At 43.6% G+C, this 23506-nt stretch overlaps 1 protein-coding gene and 1 long non-coding RNA gene across 2 annotated transcripts; one reads left to right on the top strand and one right to left on the bottom strand.

The window, feature by feature from the left end:
* The first annotated feature begins 6720 nt into the window (after nucleotides 1-6720).
* LOC119322996 lies at nucleotides 6721-16076 on the top strand. The gene is made up of 3 exons (XR_005156026.1): nucleotides 6721-6850; nucleotides 14923-15014; nucleotides 15266-16076. It is a non-coding gene; the product is annotated as an uncharacterized LOC119322996 (long non-coding RNA).
* On the bottom strand, nucleotides 9169-19649 carry LOC119322995 (putative multidrug resistance protein). The gene is made up of 6 exons (XM_037596547.1): nucleotides 19326-19649; nucleotides 19162-19216; nucleotides 18439-19075; nucleotides 17795-18335; nucleotides 10930-11817; nucleotides 9169-10844 (listed from the first exon to the last, which is right to left on the bottom strand). The coding sequence occupies exons 1-6, from the start codon at nucleotides 19548-19550 to the stop codon at nucleotides 9474-9476; spliced, it is 3717 nt and encodes a 1238-aa protein (XP_037452444.1). The 5' UTR covers nucleotides 19551-19649; the 3' UTR covers nucleotides 9169-9473.
* Between the last annotated feature and the right edge of the window lie 3857 nt (nucleotides 19650-23506).

Raw genomic sequence — 23506 nt, 5'->3', positions numbered from 1 at the left:
GGGGACGGCGGGCTCGGGGCGGCGACGGGGCCGGCGGGCTCGGGGCGGGCTCGGCGGCGACGGCGACGAGGAGCAGAGGCTCGGGGCAGGGGCGAGAAAGAGATGGAATTTGGCGAAAACTGCTAAGTCCAGTATATATAGCAAGAGCATTGGTCCCGGTTGGTGGCTCCAACAGGGACTAATGCCACCTTTAGTCCCGGTTGGTGCCACCAACCGGGACCACAGGCCTCTTTTCAGCAGCCCAAAGGGTGGGAAACGAAGACCTTTGGTCCCGGTTGGAGGCACCAACCGGGACTAAAGGGGGGGCATTGGTCCCGGTTGGAGCGACCAACCGGGACCAAAGAGCGACATTGGTACCGGTTGGTGCCATGAACCGGTACCAATGGACCTGTGTAACTACTTTTTTTATTTTCTGCAGCTATTTTTTTGTTGATTCTTCCTGCAGCTGTTTTTTTAGTCTCACCTCGCCAAGCGAGAGGCACTCGCAGCTGTTTATAAGCCCTGAGTGCAGATACGATGACGAAGAGGCTCAATGCTCCTGCACGTTGGTTAGCTTCAAGCCTTGTGGAATACGGTAGACTGCACAGAGCTATGTGCAGTGCAGTTGGCACTATTCCAAAAGGCTTGAAGCAAATTAACGAGCATTGCGCCTCTTTTTTTATTTTTAATGACTTATTACAACTCAGAAATAAAAAGAAAAAAAATAAATGTAGCAGAAAAGAAAAAAAATATATAAAAACCACTCAGAAATAAATAGAAGAAAAAATAATTTTGATTAACTTTACTAAAAAATAGCATAGATCAGATCTGTTCTGACCGTTGCAGCCGGCGATGGTGGTCATCTCTTCCGTCAGAGGTGGTCGGCCTGAGGCTGGGTGTTCGGATCTCGGGATCCGTCATCTGGCACCAGCTGCGAGTCGGGGAGACGTAGTTGCCGGTGAAAACCAAGATGACGGCGGGCGATGGCGGCGTTCCATGTCGTTACCATGATGAAGGCATCATCGTGTGACTACTGTTGACCCACTCGTATTGCTCCGGGGAAACCCTAGGATCTGGTGTTCCAGACCGGACGATGGCGGCACTGCGGTGTTGTTTCTCTCTTGGGAGCATTGTTTTGTGGAGCAGCGCTGGAAGTTAGAGGAAGGAGGTGGAGCGGCTTCGTCTTGCACAGAGCTTCGGTGGAGCTGTCAAGTCATGCCTGGCCGATAGGTGCTATGCTTGGACATGCCTGGTCGGAGGTGCTACGCACGACAGATCCACCAAGGGCTTCAAGCTGTGTCGGCTGGTGGTACTTGGCAGCATGGCGCCGAGGTGTATTAGTGGCGACCGTGACGTGTTCAGCTGTTTGCGCGGGACTAAAGATGAGCATTCGTCCCGGTTGGTCCAAACAACCGGGACCAAAGAGCGGCATTGGTACCGGTTGGTGCCATGAACCGGTACCAATGGACCCGTGTAACTACTTTTTTATTTTCTGCAACTATTTTTTTGTTGATTCTTCCTGCAGCTGTTTTTTAGTCCCACCTCGCCAAGCGAGAGGCACTCGCAGCTGTTTATAAGCCCTGAGTGCAGAGACGATGACGGAGAGGCTCAATGCTCCTGCACGTTGGTTAGCTCAAGCCTTGAGAAATATGGTAGACTGCACAGAGCTATGTGCAGTGCAGTTGACACTATTCCGAAAGGCTTGAAGCAAATTAACGAGCATTGCACCTCTTTTTTATTTTTAATGACTTATTACAACTCAGAAATAAAAAGAAAAAAATAAATGTAGCAGAAAAGAACAAAAATATATAAAAAACCACTCAGAAATAAATAGAAAAAAATAATTTTGATTAACTTTAATAAAAAAATAGCATAGATGCTTATTTTTAATGACTTATTACAACTCAGAAATAAAAACAAAAGAATAAATATAACAGAAAAGAAAAAAAATATAGAAAACTACTCAGAAATGAATAGAAGCAAAAAATAGTTGTGATTAACTGTACTAAAAAAGGAGCATATATGCTTATTTTTAATGGCTTATTACAACTCAGAAATAAAAAAAAAATATAGCAGAAAAAGAAAAAAAACTATATAAAAAACTACTCAGAAATGAATAGAAGCAAAAAATAGTTGAGATTAACTGTACTAAAAAAGGAGCATATATGCTTATTTTTAATGGCTTATTACAACCCAGAAATAAAAAGAAAATAAAATAAATATAGCAGAAAAAGAAAAAAAACTATATAAAAAACTACTCAGAAATGAGCAGAGATGCGCTTATAGAGGAAATTCAACTTAAATTCATAACGAATTTTAAGAGAAATCCGTATGAATTTATGCTAAATTCCCTATATAAGGGCATCTATTTTTATTTTCAGAGGAGCTCAATAAGGTAGAGATGGAGGGGCTTATAAACCGGTCCGATTCCCCTTCGGTTGGCGAGGTGGGACTAAACTCTGGTCGCAACGGAGACCAACCCTTTAGTCCCGGTTGATGGTTCGAACCGGGATTAATGGGCAGCCCATTGGTCCCGGTTCAAACCACCAACCGGGACCAATGGTGTTGGGCCAGGAACGAGGCCCATTGGTCCCGGTTCATCCCACCAACCGGGACCAATAGGTCCAGACGAATCGGGACCAATGGCCCACGTGGCCCGGCCGGCCCCCAGGGCTCACGAACCAGGTCCGATGCCCCCATTGGTCCCGGTTCTGGATTGAACCGGGACTAATGGGCTGGACCGGCCTGGACCATTGGCTCCTTTTCTACTAGTGATTGCATGCCTAAATCATCAACTGAGACAGAAGGGCTCCTAGAGATGGATGAGATCCACCAGACGCAAAACAACATAGTTAATTGGTTGAATGTTTTCAATCGAAACGGCTTATTTTCAAAATTTGCCTCTACCCGATGTCAAAGAAACCGCATGAAGAAGTAAAAGAATGAGCAAGGTAATGACCAAGGTTTCTCAGCTTTTTCTATTTCTTTCTTTTTCATTTTCATTTCTCCTTTTTCTTTCTAGTTTTAAATGCAAGTCAACTTTTTCAAATGCGCACTGAGCAATTTTTGTGTACACTCTGGACATTTTTCTAGATATACATTGAATATTTAGAAAATACATGTTAAACGTTTATCCGAATACATATTGAAACATTTTTCAAATGGACATTAAACATTTTTATACACTTGTTAAACATTGTTTAGATACTCCCTCCGTTTTTATTGACTCTGCATATTAGGTTTGACTGAAATCAAAGTTCATAAACTTTGACCAACTTTATAAAAAAAAGTATGAACATTTACAATAGCAAATCTATACTATGTGAAAGTGTATTCAACAATGAATCTAATGTGATTGATTTGTTATTGTATATGTTAATATTTTTTTTCTAAAAACTTTGTCAAAGTTTACAAAGTTTGACTTTGACCAAAGCTAATATACGGAGTAAATAAAAACAGAGGGAGTACATGTTAATCATTTTTTTTACTATGTCATGTTAAACATTTTTATCAATACATGTCGAACATTTGCAAATGGGCATTGACCATCTTTTAAATACACGGTGAAACCCGCAAAAAAACATTTCTTAAACACACATTTAACATTTTTAGTAAAATGTGCAAACATTTATTAAGTGTTATTGATTTTTATAAATGTCACACACATTTTATATATGTTACAAACATTTTTCTGCATAAAATGTGCAAACAACATTTTACATTGTATATATTTTAAAAAATGTCACAAACATATTTTTTAAAGCGTCAACATTTTTATGCGATGAATTTTTTTTCAAATGACATGAAGATTTTTACGTAGTAGGCGAGCTGTTTTATATTTTGAATAAAATTTTAGAAAAACTATCATGAACATATTTTTAAACATGTCAACATTTTTTGTAATTATAAGACAAAATATCCGAAAGGTACCAACATTTTTAAAAAATTGCAGGAACAATTTTTTACATCAGCTGAACATTTTTTTAATGGAACATGAACTTTTTGAAACTTAACTAAAGTAATTTCCAAAATTTAAAGTTTGATATATATAGACACCCAATATGAGAGAGAGAGAGAGAGAGAGAGAGAGAGAGAGAGAGAGAGAACTAAGCAATCTAACTAAGTACATTGCATTACTGGGCTGGCCCACCAGACGCTCTGCTTGAAGCGATCATGGTGTCGCTCCCAACGAAAACGGAATACAGGCCCAGTTCAAGTTTAAATGCAATTTGCGAGACGTCAGACGGGCGCTACCATGTCTGGCGGGAGCAACTCTCATCCGCCACCACGTGTCGCGCACTGTGCGCTTCCTCCAAATTTTTTTCTCACACGTATTTTTGGCTTTTTAGACGATTTTTTTTCCGACTTTTTAGTTTTTCACGGTCTTTTTTAGCTTTTGGACAAAACAATTTAACCTTTTTAAGCGAAAAACATATTTTTTTTCTTCCGCGAGAGGCACGGTAATGCCTCTCAAAAGAGAAAAACAAACACGTTTTTTTTCTTTCGCAAGAGCCACGGTTTTGCTGCGGCGAGAGGCACGTCTGTGCCACTTGGAAACGGAAAAAAACACGGTTTTTTCTTCTTCCACGAGAGGCATGATTTTGCTTCCGCGAGAGGCGCGGATTTGCTTTCGCAAGAGGAGCGGCCGTGCCTCTTGGAAACGACAAAAAAAATACATTTTCATTTTTGTTTTGTTTCTGAGAGAGGCACGATTTTGCTTCCGCAAAGGCATGGATTTGTTTCTGCGAGAGGCACGGCCGTGATTCTTGTATATGGGAAAAAATGTGTTTTTCTCCTTCCGCGAGAGGCACGGTTTTTTCGTCAGTTTTTTCATGATTTTTATTTTCAAAATTTATCAACATGGTATCTAGTTTTGATGATCTCGACACGAGGAATCTAACGGTGAAAACGGTTCGAGATTTGCAGGCACAGTTTAACAAACAAAATGTTTTGAATAAATGGATCTATAAAAAAAGAAAAAAATCTTAGGTTGCAACAAGTGGAAAATGTTGAACAAGTATTTGTAGAATTGTTGAACAAGTATTTGAAAAAAATGTTGATCATGTATGTAATAAATGTTGAACAAGTGTTTACAAAATGTTAAATAAGTATTTGAAATATCTTGGACAAGTATCTGAAAGAAATCTTGATCATGTATATAAAAAAGTTGAACAAGTATTTGAAAAATGTTGAGAAAGTATTTGAAAAATGTTGAATAATAAGTATTTGAAAAAATATTGATCGCATATATAAGAATGTAGAATGAAAACAAAAAAACAAAAAGTTGAAACAAATCGGAGAAGATAAAAGGAAAGAATGAAAAAGTCGGAGATGAAAAAAAAGAAAACAAAAAAACAAAGAAAAACGGGAGAAGACCGTCTCCGATCGCGTCTAGTAGGTCGTGATCCTACTACTAACTAGTAATTGGAAGCAGGCGAAGTGGTTAGCTGCGCCGGTGTTCCCCCTGAAGACCAGGGTTCGATCCTTGAGTGCGCTCCTTTTCTTCTCTTTCAATCTATGTTTACCTCAACACGGGATATCCCTACGGGCCTACGGCTTCGCTTAATGCGATAAATACTCGTTGCAAACGTCGAAGGTTACAACACGGATGCGCATTACTACAGGCCCAAAACAAGTTTGATGGAAGGCCCTGGACACATTAACCTTCGCTACTAAAAAAAAGGCTCCACCGGCGCGGTAAATCCTAAACGGTGCACGGGTCAGTTTCGAACCCGCAACCTCATGGTTAGGAGAGGACATCAGTAACTACTAGGACATGTTAGCGCTTATGACTTAACACTTCTTTTCCTCTTTTATTACTTCTCAGGTAGTGGAAATCCCTCGGTATTGGGAAGTCCCAACCGGTATTTTCCGGTTCGCTGGACAGTTTCCGGATGGTTCTTAATTGTTTCTTTTTCTTTTTTCCCTTTTGTTGTTCTTGTTCTTTTTTCCTGTTCATTTTTCTTTCCTTTTCTCTTTTCTTCTTCTTTTTCTTATTTCTTAAATGCACAAACTTTTCTAAGTTCGTGAATTTTTAAGTCAAAATCGGCGAACTTTTTTTTGAATTCATGAACTTTTTATTCATTTTTTTTTTGCAAAATCCTTTAACTTTTTTCCCAAATTTGTGAACCTTTTATCATAATCTCTGGACTTTTTTTAAATTCATGATTTTTTCCAAAATGCATGAACATTTTCGCAATATTTTGATAGTTTTTATCAAAATCAATGAACTTTTTCTAAATTCGTGAACTTTATTTCAATATTGTGAACATTTTCTAAAAGGATGAACTATTTTTAAGAAAATGATGATTTTTTTAAAAAGAATTGTGAACCATTTCCCAAAATCGATGACCTTTTTTTTCAAATTTGTGTGATTTTTTTGGAATTCGATGAACTTTTTTCAAAATTGATATACTTTCCCGAAAATTCATGAATTGTTTCGAAGGTTGTGAAGTTTAAAAAAAATATGAGAACATTTTTGGATTCAAGTTTTTTTGTTCTGTTTTTTGTTTTTTATTTTTTTCAAAAATCAACGGTTGACCAGCGATTTTTTTTTTTTGGCGAGGGAGTGCTTCGCTAGTGGTTTAATGGGCCGGCCCGTTTCTGTAGGTTAGCGAGCGCTAGAACTCCTAGCCGGCGCATAAGGCGCCGACTAGGAGCTCCCCGCCGGCACCGCCCACCTATCACCCCGAGCGACACGGCATTGCAACCCAAAAACTGTGTGCCGCTCGCCAATCCCGACCCCGCTTGCCCGGCCCCGCCGCCGCAGCGCATCGCCCGTGCTCCGCTCCTTCAGACGGGATGACGCCCGAAGGCCTCTCCAGCGCCACCTCGAGAGACCTACCCACCTCGTCGCCCCCTCTGCCGCAAGGTGAATCAAACCGATACCACCACCAAGTCTACACGCATTTGCTGACGTTGCTTGGTAGAGTTATCAAATGCTCGTCGTAGGGTTCCGACTGCGGATTAAAACTGCCTTGATTAGTCATGGCTCAAGAGGGTTTCACTCCTTGGTTTGAATGGCGGATTTAGGATTTTACTTACATGGGGGGCATTTCTCACACGCACATGTTTTTTTTTTCTTTTTCTGAAAACCTTAGCTAGCACAATTCAGTGGGTTTACGGAGTCTGTAAAATCAAAGGTACATTCTGAGCCGAAGCACCAAATTCAGCTAAGGGACCGTGAATGCCTTTTGCGCTCACAAAATAGTTCAGACGCGTGTTATAAAACTCCAAATAGTTCAGATGTGTATGTATCATCCAAGACCCTTGCCGAGGAGGCTGCATGGAAGGTCTCAAATGATAATGGTTTGAAATAGTAAACTCAGGAATGGTCATCGGTACCCCGTTGCAGCCTACACTGAATACCAGTGCTGAAGTAATATCGAAGCTAAATTGTACTACTCTATAATCTCCATAAGTTTAATAGAAAGACCACAAGGTTTTTTCTTAAAATTTTGAGCCTATCATCTCTTTTATGTCATTAATAATGTTACCTGGCTGGAAACTAATCTTGTTGAATCGGCAATGCTATTACTGGTGTGTTCTTTGTTGAGGTGTTGGTGGGCTAGACTGAATTTGACGTACAATATGCATATGAACCAATGTAAAAAATAGAGTTCTACCAAAAATAGTGTGGCCCTTCTCCAAATGCTATACAAGTTATAGTGTGCTATGTTCAAAATAACGTTTTGAAAATAAAATGCCACATGTATCCCAAAATAGAGAGAAAGCAAGCATGTCTGCTCTAGTTTATTATTGATTCCATCAGCAAAACCTAAGCAGTGGTGAAAGATAGTGGTGGCCGCAGTTTGACCGAACCTTAGCTTAGCTGCTAGTAGCTCACTTGTTCGTGAAACTTTGGGCCTCGGTTTTAGGCTTGGGCGACGCTTTTTGCCGAAAAACGGCCCAGACACGCCCCCAGAGCCCCCCCCCCCCCAAGGACGTCAAAATAGCGCCGGCAAACCCAGGCGAAACCCAACGCGTTGGGGGGCTCTTGGGGGCGTCGGCGAAAGTTTCGGCAAATCATGTCTCCCCACATGTCCTTTTTTTTGGCCCACTTAATCATTTCCCTCACAAATTTTTGGTTGGGGTGGGGTGTGGCAGGGAAGATGCTCTCCCCATGCACTTCTATTTCGGCCGGATGAAGCATTTGGCCCCCCCAAGACACCAACTTTTTTGGTTCAGTGATGTTCTTGGGGGCTCCAACGGCTGAAGATGCTCTAACTACTATCCTAGAGCAGACATAATATAAATGTAGAAAGCTACTACTATCTTGGTGATCTAGGCCCTCCATAAAAAAGCCAAGATCCAAACTTGGCCATTACAAGATGAGAACTGGGGATACTAAGTAGCATCAAACCAAAATAACATGGTTGCTCACAAGACCAAATTAGTAATCTTTACTTATATTTTGATATTTCTGCTAAATGGTCTTAGAGCATCTTCTAATTAAGACAAGCAAGATCTAATTTACCTAGATAAAAACCGTCAAACAAACTCATAATATCTTCACTAATCAAAGGCCAATAGTGCTGATAAAACTCTATAGGGAAACCATCTAGGCCAGGAGCCTTATTACGTTTCATTCGAAAAGTAGCATTTTTAATTTCCTCTACAGTAAAAGGTGCATGTAATTTAGCTCTATCACAATCCTCTAGAACATTTTCCAAAGGAACCTCTATAGAAATACGCGCACTATCTTTTTCAAGGCCAAACAATTTTTTATAGAAATTAGTAGCATATCAAAATCTCCTCACCCCCCGTTACAACCACCTCTTCCTGATGCAAAGAAATATACATGTGATGCTCAATTATATAATGCAATGTGATGCTCAATTATATATGAAATCTGATGGTCAGTGATTATATAAGTTTTGGAGGTTTTTAGTAAATCTTGTTTTTCCTTTTCTTACAACTAGCTTTAGAAATAAAATAGGAAGTGAGAGAATCCCCTTTAAGAAGCTCAGTCATCTTAGCCCTCTGAAACCACTTGACCTGCTCCTCTTTCCTAATGCACTGTTCACTCAACTGCTTTCTCAGATTAAAATTAGTCAAATCTAGACCATTTACCTCACTGTATCTATGGATACTGTTTTTTTAAAGAAACACTCATAATTAAACATCTGGGTCAAAGATATAAAACTTTAACTAATGTTTGTTCCTACTTTTGAATTGTGAAACTTAGCTATGCCGGTACAAATCCGTGTTGTGAATAAGTATAGTGGTTTTGAATAATTAGGAGACAGAAAAATAAATACAGATACAACCTAGAAACCTACTATACTGCTTATCTTAGATTTCTTGACCTTTGCATCACTGCAATACATATCCAACAGTTACATGAATAAACTACAAGCTTGGCACACTTCTATATACTGATAGTGCAACAGGAGGAAAAATAGCCCATTGTCGCCGAAAGTTTAAATGATCTGATCGTCATCCTTGCTTACAGTTCTAATTCAAATACGAGTGCTCTATTGTCATGGAAATACTTAGTTCTGGTTGCCTCCTTGTTGCAAACTAACCAAGCTATAATATGTTCCAGAGGGACCCTTTGACATGAGGGATGAGTGTGTGCCCTTCTCCACAACAATTCCTTTGTCGAGCACAGTGATCAGGTCACAGTTTTGGATTGTGCTGAGCCTGTGTGCCACCACCACACTTGTCCTGCCAACCATCACTCTCTCCAGTGCCTCCTGTACCACCTTTTCGGACTGGCTGTCCAGTGCACTGGTAGCCTCATCCAGTAGCAAGATAGCTGGGTTCTTTAGGATGGCACGGGCAATTGCAATACGCTGCTTCTGCCCTCCTGACAGCTGAACACCTCTCTCGCCACACCATGTGTCATATCCATCCTTGAGGTTGCTGATGAAGTCATGTGCATTGGCAGACCTTGCTGCATTCTCAATTTCCGCCTCACTTGCTGTTTCTGTGCCATACACAATGTTCTCTCTGATTGTGCCGGCAAACAGCGTTGGCTCCTGGCTGACCAGTCCAATGTGCTGCCGCAGGGCTCTAAGATTATATGTTTTGATGTCTCTGCCATCAATTTTCACCATTCCCCTCACTGGGTCATAGAATCGCTCTATGAGCCCAATGATGGTCGACTTGCCAGAGCCACTTTGCCCAACCAGGGCTGTTGACTTGCCTGATTGAATGCTTAAAGAGAACCCTTTGAAGATGATCACATCTGGCCTTGACGGGTAGGCAAAGTCGACTCCTCTGATGTCCACTTCACCTTTGAGCTTCTCTGGCTTGTATCCTTCAGGGTTGTCAGGTTCGATTTCTGTTACCCGGTCGAGAACAGCAAACACCGAGGCGATTGCATCAGCACCCTTAGCTAGGTCTGTTGTCATGCTACCTGCATCAGCAATCACACGCCCTGTGCTTACTAGAATCATGAAGGTCTGGAAGAGTGCCTTGGCAGTAATGTGGTGCTGAGCTATGAGCCTGCCACCAAACCAGAAGTCAAGGGCCCATGTGCATGTCATCAGGCTCATGGAAGTGCCAAGGCCAAGGCCTGCAATCCACGACTGCCGGATGCTTTCCTTCCGCGGGCCGTTCTGTGCTTGGTTGAAGAGGCCTAAGATGCGGTCCTGGGATGAGAAGGCCGTGATGGTACGGAGATTGGAGACAGCCTCAGCAGCTAGCTTGCTACTTTCAGATTGTGCCTGTATTGATTTCTTGGACATGCTCTTGAGTAAGACACGGCGAGCATAGAAGCAGACGATGATGAGAGGCTGCACTGCTATCATGACAAGGGCCAGACGCCAGGCAATGACCAGACCCATGGTGCAAGCAATAAGCACCGCAGAAACTGTTTGGATCACCAGTGCCATTCGGTCACCCACTAGAGACCTGACCTGTAACAAAACACAAAAACATTAGGCTAGGTTAGATGAATTTCCGTTGAAGCATCAACATGCTTAATTTCTGTCTGGTACTTACCACGTTGGCGTCCTTGGCAAGCTGTGAGCATATGGCACCACTGGAGTTCTCATCGCGGTCGAACCATCCAATCTCGAAAGTGAGGATTTTTGTTAGCATTTGTTCCCTGATCCTCTTGGTGAGGTATTCTCCCATAGCACCAAAGTTGTAATGCTGTCCAATATTGATCAAGAACGAGAGCACTGCAAGGGCGACAAAGATGAGAGCGTAGGCCCTTGTTTTGTCCCTGATCTCATTGTGATCGGTCAAGAAGTAGACTGAGATCATGCTTCCCATGGCGTATGCATAAGCAGGCTGGATGCCTCCGAACACAATTGCACTGAAGCCTCCCATAAGCGCCTGCCTCCACTCTGGTGCATTAAGCATAAGCAGCCTTCTGAAGGACGGCAGTGGAAGCTTTGGCTCCTCAGTGTGGTCAGCATCACCTGCATCACCCAATGAACGGGCTGAGCTTGACCTGCTGGCCGCGGAGAATCTCCTGCTCATGCTGTGGCTGCTGGACTGCCCCACGGCAGAAGTACTGCCGGCTCCACTGACCTCATCAACCTCATTCGATTCTCTAGTCTGCTGAAGGCGAACAAGAGATGAGTAGAGGCCATTCTCATCGGCGATGAGCTCTTCATGGGAGCCCAGCTCCTTGACCTCACCGTACTGCATGACAGCAATCATGTCAGCATTGCGGATAGTGGAGAGGCGATGTGCAACGACGATAGTCGTCCGGCCTACGGAGGCCAGGTCGAGTGCCTCCTGTACGACACGCTCTGACTCAGTATCCAATGCACTGGTGGCTTCATCAAGGAGGAGGATCTTGGGTGACTTCAGGATTGCTCTGGCAATAGCAATCCTCTGCTTCTGCCCTCCAGACATTTGGACACCACGCTCACCCACCTGTTTTTGTTTCAAGCATGGTTAATACCAGACTATTGGAGTGTGAACCACAAATTTAGTTCACAACTTCACATAAGAAGGAAAAATTGGAAAGTATCAATCTATGTTTTAAAGGCGTCCGTAAGGCGACGCCTAGGCGACGCCTAGGCGTCGAGGCGCCCCCCCAGCGCTTTGCGCTTTAGGCGCCTAGGCGTCCGCTTTAGGCGCCTAGGCGTCGCCTAGGCGTCGAAGCGCCCCCCCAGCGCCTTAAAGCAAGGCGTCGCCTTAAAAACATAGGTATCAATAGCTTTAAGATGACCTAGTTTCTTGATGAGCTAACAATTCTAATCCTTAATTTTTTGTGACAAGTACATCAAATTCGAAGACACATAAGTGAGTTTTTTTTTGGTTTCAAACCTCTGTATGTACAACTCTCCTTTTCATTTCAAAACTGCATTCTCACTGGAAGAATATTCAGAAATGCCTGTGTGATACTTCCTTTTTGGAAGAAATGCCTATGATACTATGCACAAGTACAGTAAAATATATACTAATGTAGCACTGATATGTATACTCCAGTCTGTTTGTTGACATACTGCTCGGCCATTCCTCCATTGATTATAAACATCTAATGTTGCCACCTCAAAGTTGAACCTAGCTTATCTCAGACATCTAGCTCAGCATTTGTAAAATGGGTTATCATATTCATCCATATATGTAAATTGACCCACCCTACATACTGTGCCCAGAAAATTGAGCACATAAGCTGTCAATGGTAGTCAAAAGCGTTGCAGGGAATAAACAGCAACTTTAGTTGATAAATAAATGATAGGCAGGAAACCTTTGTTCTGAAAACCTAGAGACCTTGTAAACATCAGCATCGGAGGAATATAACAGCGTCACTTTAAGTATGAAATCATGTTTGTTCCATCAATATTTCGGCTCATTATTTACCCCTATGGCGTCAATTGATCATGGACAATGATAATCACTGAAAGTTGATCCAAGTATGTGTTTATACAATATTGGATTCATTTTTTCATTCTCAGAACTAAGTCATCCTATCCTTCCATGTTAGTTGATCCTGGCTGGAATAGTGGTTCAGAATCAAAGTGGTAAGCGTCCTGAAGGCCATTACTCTTCTTTATCCTATAATATTGACAATTGACATGGACATTAGTTATGTGGCTATCTACTTTAACATCATCATACTGACCATATACCTGTACTTTTGCAGATTTGAATTCTTGTTTTTCTTTTGTCTTCCAAAAATGCACTTATCCGTTGTATTGTCACGACTTGATCATATATTCTCAACTCTCAAGCCATACACTTACTCACCGCAACCACATTAAGGTAAATCTGACTTCTGAAAACAATCACTGCCAAACCATGTTTTTTTCTCCAACACAATATTTGCATATGTGATATGTGCACTGGTTACATTGGCAAGCTTGTTCAGTTAATAAGTGTACAGTATTATTTGTGTGGTTTGTAAGGTACAGTGGAAAGATTTAAGGTGCCTGTCATTTTCACGGGACACTTTACTGTGATCTTTTCATAGTTCTTAAACAATGGAAATGGAAGTTGAGTACGTGGATATGAACTGGTAGATACTCAACAGGGAGGGCAGCGTTTTTAGTGCCTATCAGGTCATTGTGTTAGCTGGTTCGCCCACATCAAAATCTAGTGCGTTCTAATTTTATGCGCCCCGCAGCAGGTTTGCACACAGTAGAAATGGTAGTGGTGGGGTTTCTGGCCATGAATGAACTTTTGAGGTTTACATGCATGCCACTTGGAGTTCGAATCATCAGGGGATCTCTCATTATTAGCTGGGGGCTGCATCTTGAAGAAGACCTATGTTGGAACAGCACAGCGGCTGGAAAAAGACACACCCTTTTCCCTCTATCGCTGAGTGAGAGTTTGCAGTGACCGGCGGCAGCGGACCAGATCAGTGATGCTTTTTCTGAATCGTTTTTGATTTTTTGGTCGATTAAAGTTGCCTTTCAGAACCAGCCATGGCACGACACGTACACACGCACGGCGCACGGGCACTTCCTTCTGTCAGATCTCTGCCTAACATATTGCTGTCAAAAATATTTAGTGCATGACAGGACCTGGGTGAAAATCCTGTTTGCTGGGAAAGTTGGAACACCATAACTGTTGGCTGGCAAGCCTTTTCTGGTTACTAGATTTGCATAAAGGCCTCCTAGTTGCTTGCTGGCAGTGCCCACCGACCATGGACATGGAGGCACACACCCTGAGTGGTGGGCCGACGAGCCTCCCTTTTCCACTTGTGTTTCACCACTCTATGATTCCTAGCCCCCGCCATCGGCCATATTTGAAACTGCAAAGCGAGTGCTTTGAATTTCCATGCCATCTCCACTCGGAACTGAATCGCCGTGAAGTGGTGTTGTAGCAGCCTTAGAAGTAATAGTACTGACACTTCTAAGCTAACAGGGAAAAAAGATGAAATTTGTAGGGCATTTTATGTTGGATTCTAACATTTGACCTTAGCTTGATTAATAAAGCTGCCATTTAGAAACTCATGCTGCCATACATGCAGTACGGGTATTTTGGAAGACATCTGGTACAATATTCTTTCGGCAATGAAAATGATTGAGAGATCATAATGCACTGATTTGTTGTTGCCCGGAAGTGGACGGGTGATGTGTGGCAGGTCAGGTCTGCTGGAGAAGAACTAAGTGGAGAGGAACTGTATGCTGAAGCTGAACTGGTGGCAAGGGTGGCTGAACTGTATGCTGAAGCTGAACTGGTGACGGATGATGCACTTTACGCCCACGCACCACAAGGCGGCCACTCTCCTTCATCCTAGAGCAATGTGCCGCAGTGTGATGTTTTGTACCCCCTCCATCCCAAAATAAGTGTCGCGGTTTTACTTCAAATTTGTTCAATTTACACTAAAACAACGACACTGATTTTGGGGCGGAGGGAGTAAATCGTTGCTCAGAGCTTTTTGTTTTGTCTGATGGTGCACCTTAGTTTGCGTGATTTCGTGTTCATTAGCTTGCAGACTTCCAGTGCCTGACTGGGTCCTCAGGTGTTCATATGTTTGTCAGCTTTAATTTTAAATAACTTCTGTATGTAATGAACTCTTTGTTGCAGGATGATTTGGTAGCTTCCAGTGCCTGACTTGGTGTTAAAATTTTGTGCATATGCGCCTCTCCAGTCTTGGGATCCTTGAGGGCGCTCCAAGGGTACACTTCTCACACTGCAAGTCTCCATCCAAACACCTACTCCCTCCGTTCGGAATTACTTGTCTCGGAAATGGATGTATCTAGAATTAAAATACGTCTAGATACATCCATTTTCGCGACAAGTAATTCCGAACGGAGGGAGTACTACATTTGTACCCAATATGGTGTTGTGTGTGCTACTTTAATCATGGGCATCGCTTCCATTCTGCTGACTTGGTTCAACTGAGTCCCCCATTTGGAACTTGGTGCAGGAAGGGCAACATTCATGGAGACTGGATACTAAGCGGATCACTTTCTATGTGATGGCATATAATGATACTTATTGCGCGTTTGCTCTTCTTTACGCGTCCGGAAAACATTCAGGCGCCAGTCGAATCCACGGAGCCTCCGAGGGTGAGACGGAGATGCGGGAGCCGACAGTTCAGCCGGCGTCGAAGGGTGAGTCTACGGGCAGACACGGGAGGAGGAAGAACATGACTCTGGCTGTGGGATGTAGATCGGACGGTTGAGGGAAATTTGATTGAACCGGTTTCTTTTCTAGACGACTTTAGTGCTCACTCTGTCTCAAAATGTAAGACCTTTTTTGATATCATTTTGATTTTGACAAAAACGTAAGACGTATTTTGATACTATTTTGGTTTTGAGAAAAATGTAAGATACTATTTTGATTTTGAGACATAAGAGAGAGTATTTCCTTTCCACCGGGTCAACAAAACTGAGGGGTTGCATTTTGGTGGGATTGGGAACTCGACAGGATGATGAGCTCCTTCCGAATCCCGGATTGCGTAAGGGCCCGCTTGGATCGTCGGTTCGGTCCTAAATACCGGTGTAATCGATACAGACCTCGAGCTGTCGTTTTTATTCCGAGCGGAAAGCACACTACGACCGGTAATTTACACCTGTAAATTAAATTCGGGTGTAAAAGTTTACACCGATTCCAAGCGGGCCCTAAGGGCTTTTCTTGAGAGGCAAGGGCCATGTTCTCTGCCCGCGGCTGGGCTACACGGACCAGTAGAGTGCTAATGCTTACTCCCTCCATTCTACAATGTAGTGCCTATAGATTTTTACTGAAGTCAAACTTTGCTAACTTTGACTAATTATATAGAGAAAATTGTCTACATCTACAATACCAAGCATGTACATTCTGAAAATATAACTCATGATGTATCCAATGATGTGCATTTGGTATCCTAGATGTACCTACTTTTCTTCATAAATATGGTCAAAGTTTGTGACATTTGACTTTTGCAAAAATCTATAGGCACTACATTATGGAATGGAGGGAGTGCTTTTTTTTTTTGGACAACAAAAGATTTTATTCCAATGCTAATGCTTACTTTAAAAAGGGTGACCACACTACTCCTTCCGTTCCAAATTACTCGTCGCTAAAATGAATGTATCTAGAATTAAAATACATCTAGATACATTCATACGTGCGACAAGTAATTCAGAACGGAGAGAGTAGAAACAAAGGGTGCTACTACTTCCAGAAAACAATCAATAAATGCCTTATTAAGAACCCCCATAAGAGCATGGTTAAGAATATAGCCAGCAATTGGCTATAAGGAGTTGCCATGTCATTTATAGCCAATCTTGTAGCTGGCATGTACAATAGTAAGTTCTATATGTGTACTACTTCATTATTAGTTGGCCCACCTTACAATCTCACAAAGCGTCTTGGGTCTCGTGCTAGAGCCGGCTACTAACCAAGAGCCCGCTTCTCTCCTCTCTCCTCTTCTCTCTCCTCCAACTAGACAAAGATATAATATTCTAGTCCTTATAGCCTGCTTATGTCACCTTATTGTACTTGCTCTAAAAGAAAGGCACAATTCGCAAGGTACAACGGGAGGAGTTGGGATTCCAGGGCCACACGCCGCGGCTGCCTACCACTAGTATTCCTCTTCAATTAAACTACGAGGAGAATTTCGCCGTGACATGTTCAGTTTATTCTGTTGGTTAGTTTGGGCCAGTTTGTGGCAAAATATCAAGGTGAATATGGTTCCACACGCACCATTGGGATCTTACTATTCGTCAAGCAATGTCTTTGTTCTAGATTATCATGGATGTCATTTCTTAGCGAAACTTCACAATCGACTATCTATCTATGTTACAACAAAATTCAGTACTACTACTACTTTTTTTACTGTTCATGGGTGCATGTGGAGCCTTGCTCCAAAAATTCCCGCCCCGTTTGTGGTACTGCAGGGGTATGGAAACGGAAGCACCTTTACGGTTTACATCCCTTCTTATTCTTATCTTTTCCAGTTCCAGTAAGATCTTTCTTACATATACATAGTACTCCATAACTAGGCATGTCCATGTCAGTGCAAAGTAGAGCTTCTATTTTTTTGGGGGGGATGGTGCTCTATGACTTGTATATTGTTGATTTTTCTTTAGAATCTAGCCTTTAATAGTATTCCTTTCACCAGTAGTAATTGATTGGGTATTCGCTCTTGACTTTTGAGAGAAACTACACATAGAGAGAGCAAGGAGAGAAGGAAAAAGGAAACAACATCATGAAAATCCTCGCCTTTGTACCGCATTTTGTGTGACTCCGTACTCTAATCCACCGAACATGCTAGCAGAAAGTTCGCCGAGAAAACAACTCGACGAATCGCATAGGCATTTCGCAACGAGAACAAAAGTTGACGAAAAGGAAATCGACAGCGACTCGCAAAGAGGAAACGGTTCCCGTGGATTGCGAATCACGGTACTAGAGTAAGAAAAAGGTTTGTAGTAATTCAAAAAAAAAAAAGAAGTTTGTAGTAATTGATTGTTACCTGTGTGTCGTAGCCCTGCGGCAGCTGGGAGATGAAGTTGTGCGCGTTGGCGGCCTTGGCGGCGGCGGTGACCTCCTCCGGCGCCGCGTCCTCCTTGCCGAACAGGATGTTCTCCATGATGGACGTGGCGAACAGCGCCGGCTCCTGGCTCACCAGCCCAATCTGCGCGCGCAGCCACTTGAGCCGCAGCCGCCGGATGTCCACGCCGTCCAGCGCCACCTCCCCGCCCGACGGGTCGTAGAACCGCTCCAGCAGCGCCACCACCGTCGACTTGCCGGACCCGCTGCTGCCCACCAGCGCCGCCGTGCGACCCGCCGGCACGCGCAGGCAGAAGCTCGCGAAGATGGGGCTCTCCGGCCGCGACGGGTAGCAGAACTCCACGTTCTTGAACTCCACCTCGCCGGCCACGTTCGCCAGCTCCTCCCCGGTGTCGCTGCCCGAGTCGATCTTGGGAACCCGCCGGATCACCGCCAGCACCCTCTCCCCCGCCGCGCTCGCCTCGGAGAAGTACTTGACGTTGGACAGCCCCGAACCCAGCGCCCTGCATGCACGCGTTTCATGGCTCGTCGTTAATGGCGGCGCGCGCGCGGCTATGTATCGTGCATGGACATGGACCGGAAACTAGATTAATTACTGCTACGTACAGGCCGCCGAGGATGATGGAGGCGGAGGCGGCGAAGACGGTGCCGCCCTGGTAGCCGTGGTACATGACGAGGCGGCTGCCGTACCAGACGTTGAAGGCCCAGATGGCGAAGGTGATGCCGTTGCTGCCGATGGCGATGCCCTTGGCGAGCCCCTGCTTGATCCCGAGCCGCGTCGACTCCTCGAGCGCCGCCGAGAACTGCGCCATGGTGGCGCGCTCCGCCGCGAACGAGTACACGGTGCGCACCGACGAGATGGCCTGCTCGGCGACGGCGCCCGGGCGCGTGTACTGCTCCCTGATCCGGCGCGCGAGGCCTATGAGGATGCGGCCGTACATGAAGCCGGGGATGATGAGCAGCAGGACCGACGGCAGCGCCACAAGGGTGAGCCGCCACAGCAGCGCCAAGGCCACGGCGTAGCTGCCGAAGAACATGGCGGCGTTCATGACGAAGTTGGGCACCTTCTCGCTCAGCACGTCCTGCACCACCAGGCTGTCGTTGGAGACGCTGGCGATCACCTCCGCCGTCGACCCCACCTTGAGGTCGAAGTACTCCACGTCCTGCCGGAGCACCGCCGCCAGGTAGCGCGCGCGCATCCGCGACGCCTGCCGCTCCGCCGTCCGTGACCAGCAATACCCCTCTGCACACGCATGGATCACATTGAGAAATGCATGACTGCATGTGCGCCATTGGCACGGCATCCAAAATATCGTCGTTGTCACTCACCTAGGAACGCCATGACCCAGCAGCCCAGCGCCAAGAAGACGAGGTTCCTCGCGTTCTGGCCCATCGAGTGGATTCATTTCAACACGAGAATTGCATGTTAATATTCTCGTCCTGGCTGCCACGGCCGGCTGAACAATGGGCAGAAAGAAATGTCGAAGTCGTACCTCGTCGATCTTGGAGCTGAACTCCTGGAGGAGGTCGGGGCCGCTGCCGAGGTCGTTGAAGATGCGGCTGGTGATGAGCAGCATCGCCGGCGTGGAGATGCCGTCGCCGATGGCGCCGACCAGGCCCAGCACCATGAGCGCCACGTCCGCCGCGTCGGCGTGCATGAACACCGACATGAGCGACGAGCCGAAGGGCGCCTTCTTGGCGTCTGCCGCGCCACCCATGCCCGGCGACTCTAGGTTGGAGTATAGAAGTATAATCCGGCCTCCTTTTCAGGTCGTTTAATTAGGTGGTCGACTCTGACTTGTCTAGCTCGCTCGTCCGCCGGAGGAGAGAGGGATGGCTCCGGCTTATATATGGGGCGCCGGCCACCAGGTGCATGCGCGAGTTTATCCTGGATCGGGGTGCTTTCTCTTGATTCCCGTCCGGTCCTGGGAAATTCTGTTGCGTCGACGCAAGAACTAACTGAGCCGCTAAGGTTGGTTATAGTGCGAGTATCATATATTAGTATCGTGCATGTGATACTAGTGTATGATACTACCTCCCTAATACTTAGTATCATATATTAAACTGGCCATAGTGGGGGTAACATAACCTGTAACATGCACTTGAGACTAGCAAACATGCTTATGTGGCACATAATTAAAAAGGAAAGAGAGGGTTAGGCTGGTCACAATGGGCAAGAACATAAGCTAGTAACTTCACACTTCCCTAGACTATATTACTACCTCCATAGTGGGTAGGAATATCTATGTAGTGTCATGCAACAATGTATTTATTAGGTTATAGACTCATTGTTTCTTGGAGTGTGTGATGTTCCGGTAACTTAGCTAGTTACCACAAGCACCTCTCTCTTCATTAAATACGTGCCACATAAGCAAAGTTATATTGGAGTGTGTGATGTTACTCCTAAGTTCCTCCCCACTGTGACCAGCCTTAGAGTAACATAGGTAGATACCATATCATGTTAAATGCTATGCTACTTTCTGTCATGCATGGCAATAAATATGATCATCTATGATACTACTTTATGTTACTATGCACTATGAAGGTAGTATCATACACTAGTATCATATGCATGATACTAGTATATGTTACTCCCCACTATGACCAGCTTTAGTATCATGTAGTACTTTATTTATTGTCATGCATGATTCATAGTAGCATAACTTTTATGGTGATACGGTATCATGATATGATACTCAACTCTCTCTTTCTTCATTTAATTCTATAACACCTCATTAAAATTGCCTAGTTGGCATGCATGATATACTAACTATGATACTACCATTACAACCAGCCTAAAAAGATGTCCTAGAGAAAAATTTATTGTTCAATTGTCTTGCGGATGTGATTTATTCGAAGTGGGCTACTTTTGTGAAGGCAATTGCAAACTCCAAGGTAAGAAAGAACTCTACTTACATAATGCTCAAGCGGCCGTTAGAAAAGATATGGAGAGGACTTTTGAGATTTTGCAATCATAATTTGCTATTGTATGAGGACCGTCCAGGTTTTGGGAGCAAGAGATCTTTTACATCATCATAATGTGTGTATCTTACACAACATGATCAACGAGAACGAGCGTGGACAAATTTGAATTACACCAACTATGGCCTCATGGAATAACGGATGCAGACAATTAGAACACAAGAACAAATTCAACGCTTTCTTCAGGTGTATCATGACATTAGAGATTCTGATACACACGAAGAACTTCAAAAAGATCTCATGGAGGAGTGGTAGGTATGACATGGGCAACAACATCTCTAGTTTTATCTCTTTGTTTGTTGTATTGTGTGAAGGACATCGTTGTATTGCGTGCTGAACTTTGTTGTATTATTTGATAAACAATTTGTGTTGCATTTCATTTTCTGGATTTGATGATCTATGTAATAATTTGATATCATGGACTGATGAAATTATTGTTTTGTCTGTTTTGGATTTATTTTAGACGAGTCTGATATATTTGTATGAAATATGTATGCAATTGTGGAAAAGGAGTGGTAGTGCCCTATTTACTGCCCTACTTTAGAGTTGTTGTTGGAGAAAAGCATTTTTTGGTACTCTAAATACCATTACCATTTTTGGTGCCCCAAGTTTTACTCCAAGTTGTTTCTCGTGCCCTATTATAGGGCTGCTACTGGAGATCCTCTAAGCATTGGAGATGATGTCCTTGCTTGTTAACTTTGGAGGCGTCGAGGAGGTGGCTCCATGTCATTTTTTGAAAGAGAATATTACGTGGTCGTCCATCAAATATCCGTTCGATAAACTTGGCCGTAGTTGTTGGATTAAGATCTAATCCAATGCATAGAACACCTTCCTCCTCATCAAACCCGCCCAACCCGACCCTAGCCAAACTGTCCGCCGCCCCCATAGCTAGCGATTCCACACGCGTCTGTGTCACATCATGTCCTACTCGAGCCCCCCTCCCTCTAAGGTCTGCCACACTAATGAACCCCCTCACCCTGCAACCTGAACCTGCCAAGCGTTTGAATCACCTCTGCCGGTGACATGTGGCATCTCCGTCTCAAGCTCAGGGCTATGCCATGTTGTCCTATTGATTCGACCTATACCTGAATTTTTTTCAGGCACGTGAAGAACATCAAACATGTCATTTTTCTTTTGTTGTGGACAGGCTAAAAAACAATATGAAAACTATTGCCTATAATAACAAAGTCACAAGGTGCAAGCATGTTGAAAGTTGATCAATGTTTGTAGTTGGAACCATATGAAGGGCATGCAGTGAGGAACAAAATCAACTAATATATCTCTTGCGCACCTAAAGTTTATGTTATACCTACGTGCCAAAAGAAGCTTATGTTATATATACGTACCTCTATTGGACATAGTGAAGGACAAGTTAAAAAGGTTGGGGCTGAAACTGGACATAGTGAAGGACAAGTTAAAAAGGCTAAAGAATTGCACTGCCAATCACACATGCTAATCAGATCACATGCAAATGGCTACAAAATCTTTCTTGTGTGTCTCACCCACTCCACGACCGCATTACTTGAGCGGGAAACGAGTTGATGATTTACGTATGACAAGATAAATTTAATTAAAGAAATATTTCATGATCCCTTCTACAATGATATGTACAACTTATGGCATATCTTAGAGGGTTAATGAAGAAAAATGAGCAGAAAGACTAATATAGCACATGCTACCAACTCGTAATCTCCTTGATTCTTGCATATCAACTAATTAACATAGCCATAATAACTTGTAATCTTCATTAGGGTGCTCCCAATGCATTGGTTCTTTCGCTTATCTTAGGTCGTGGATGAAAATTGGAGACAACCACCCCCAATGCATTTTTTCTTATGTGTTGTAACTTAGTGTATTGCACTTAATTAGTTTAAGGATGATGTTTGCATCTCTAAAGCTATGGCCTAATTGTGGAGCAAAGGAAAGAGGAGAAACATAGGGAAACATGCTAAAATCCATATCTTGACTAAGATACAACCCTCAACTCTCTCCTCCCAAAATGACGTTCTACATCAACATTTTACTCATGAACATGTGCTAAAAAGAAGCATTGGGAGTTGATGGCTCGAGAATTTGTGACGTTTTAGTAGTGATTTTTGCTTGGTTTCACTAGAATTCTTATTACTCTTTGGGTATTTCTAATGCTAATCCCTCGAAAGAGGAAAAAAAATCTACTTTCCCAATATTTGGCAGGAAATATCAACTATACAAGGAAACCAAGGAGGATTATTGCAAATCAAGCCAAATGGAGCAACTTTCCTGAAGAAGCCGAAGTCAACAGGCGCACAAGAGTAAAAGACGGCGTTCTATACGACCACCAGCGAGCGCTCTTATGAGCGGTCATATGGACTGTCGTCTGCTCCACCACGTCTATACAAGAAACTTTCGTAAAGGACCCGAGGGTAGAAGAGAACCCTAGCCGCCACCACACCATCCAGATCAGGAGAAGAGAGGATCTGAAGAACTTGAGGAGAGCACCTTGGTTTTAGTCCTTTCATCTCTATCATCACCACCACCACCATTTTCATTGTTGTAAGAGGAATTCCAATTGGGAGAAAAATTGTAACCTTACTCAATCTCATCTAGAGATCAAGACTATTTGAATTATCCATCTCATCTTATTATGGATCTTCACGGTATTATCGATATGGTTTTCATGGGTTTTTTCTTCATTGTGATTGATTCCACTCTT

The sequence above is a fragment of the Triticum dicoccoides genome, chromosome 6B (genome assembly GCF_002162155.2).
Source record: "Triticum dicoccoides isolate Atlit2015 ecotype Zavitan chromosome 6B, WEW_v2.0, whole genome shotgun sequence".
Taxonomy (NCBI): Eukaryota; Viridiplantae; Streptophyta; class Magnoliopsida; order Poales; family Poaceae; genus Triticum; species Triticum dicoccoides.
Note: the sequence above shows the minus strand (reverse complement) of the source record. Positions and strands in the feature narration are given on the sequence as shown.

What these genes read in the sequence shown, in the direction of transcription:
- LOC119322995 (XM_037596547.1), bottom strand. Translation starts at nt 19,550, where the DNA reads ATGGGTGGCGCGGCAGACGCCAAGAAGGCGCCCTTCGGCTCGTCGCTC. An exon ending in CTGGGTCATGGCGTTCCTAG is followed by an intron (nt 19,076 to 19,161) that starts GTGAGTGACAAC and finishes ATGCGTGTGCAG; the next exon opens with AGGGGTATTGCTGGTCACGG. An exon ending in TTGCCAAGGACGCCAACGTG is followed by an intron (nt 10,845 to 10,929) that starts GTAAGTACCAGA and finishes GTTTTGTTACAG; the next exon opens with GTCAGGTCTCTAGTGGGTGA.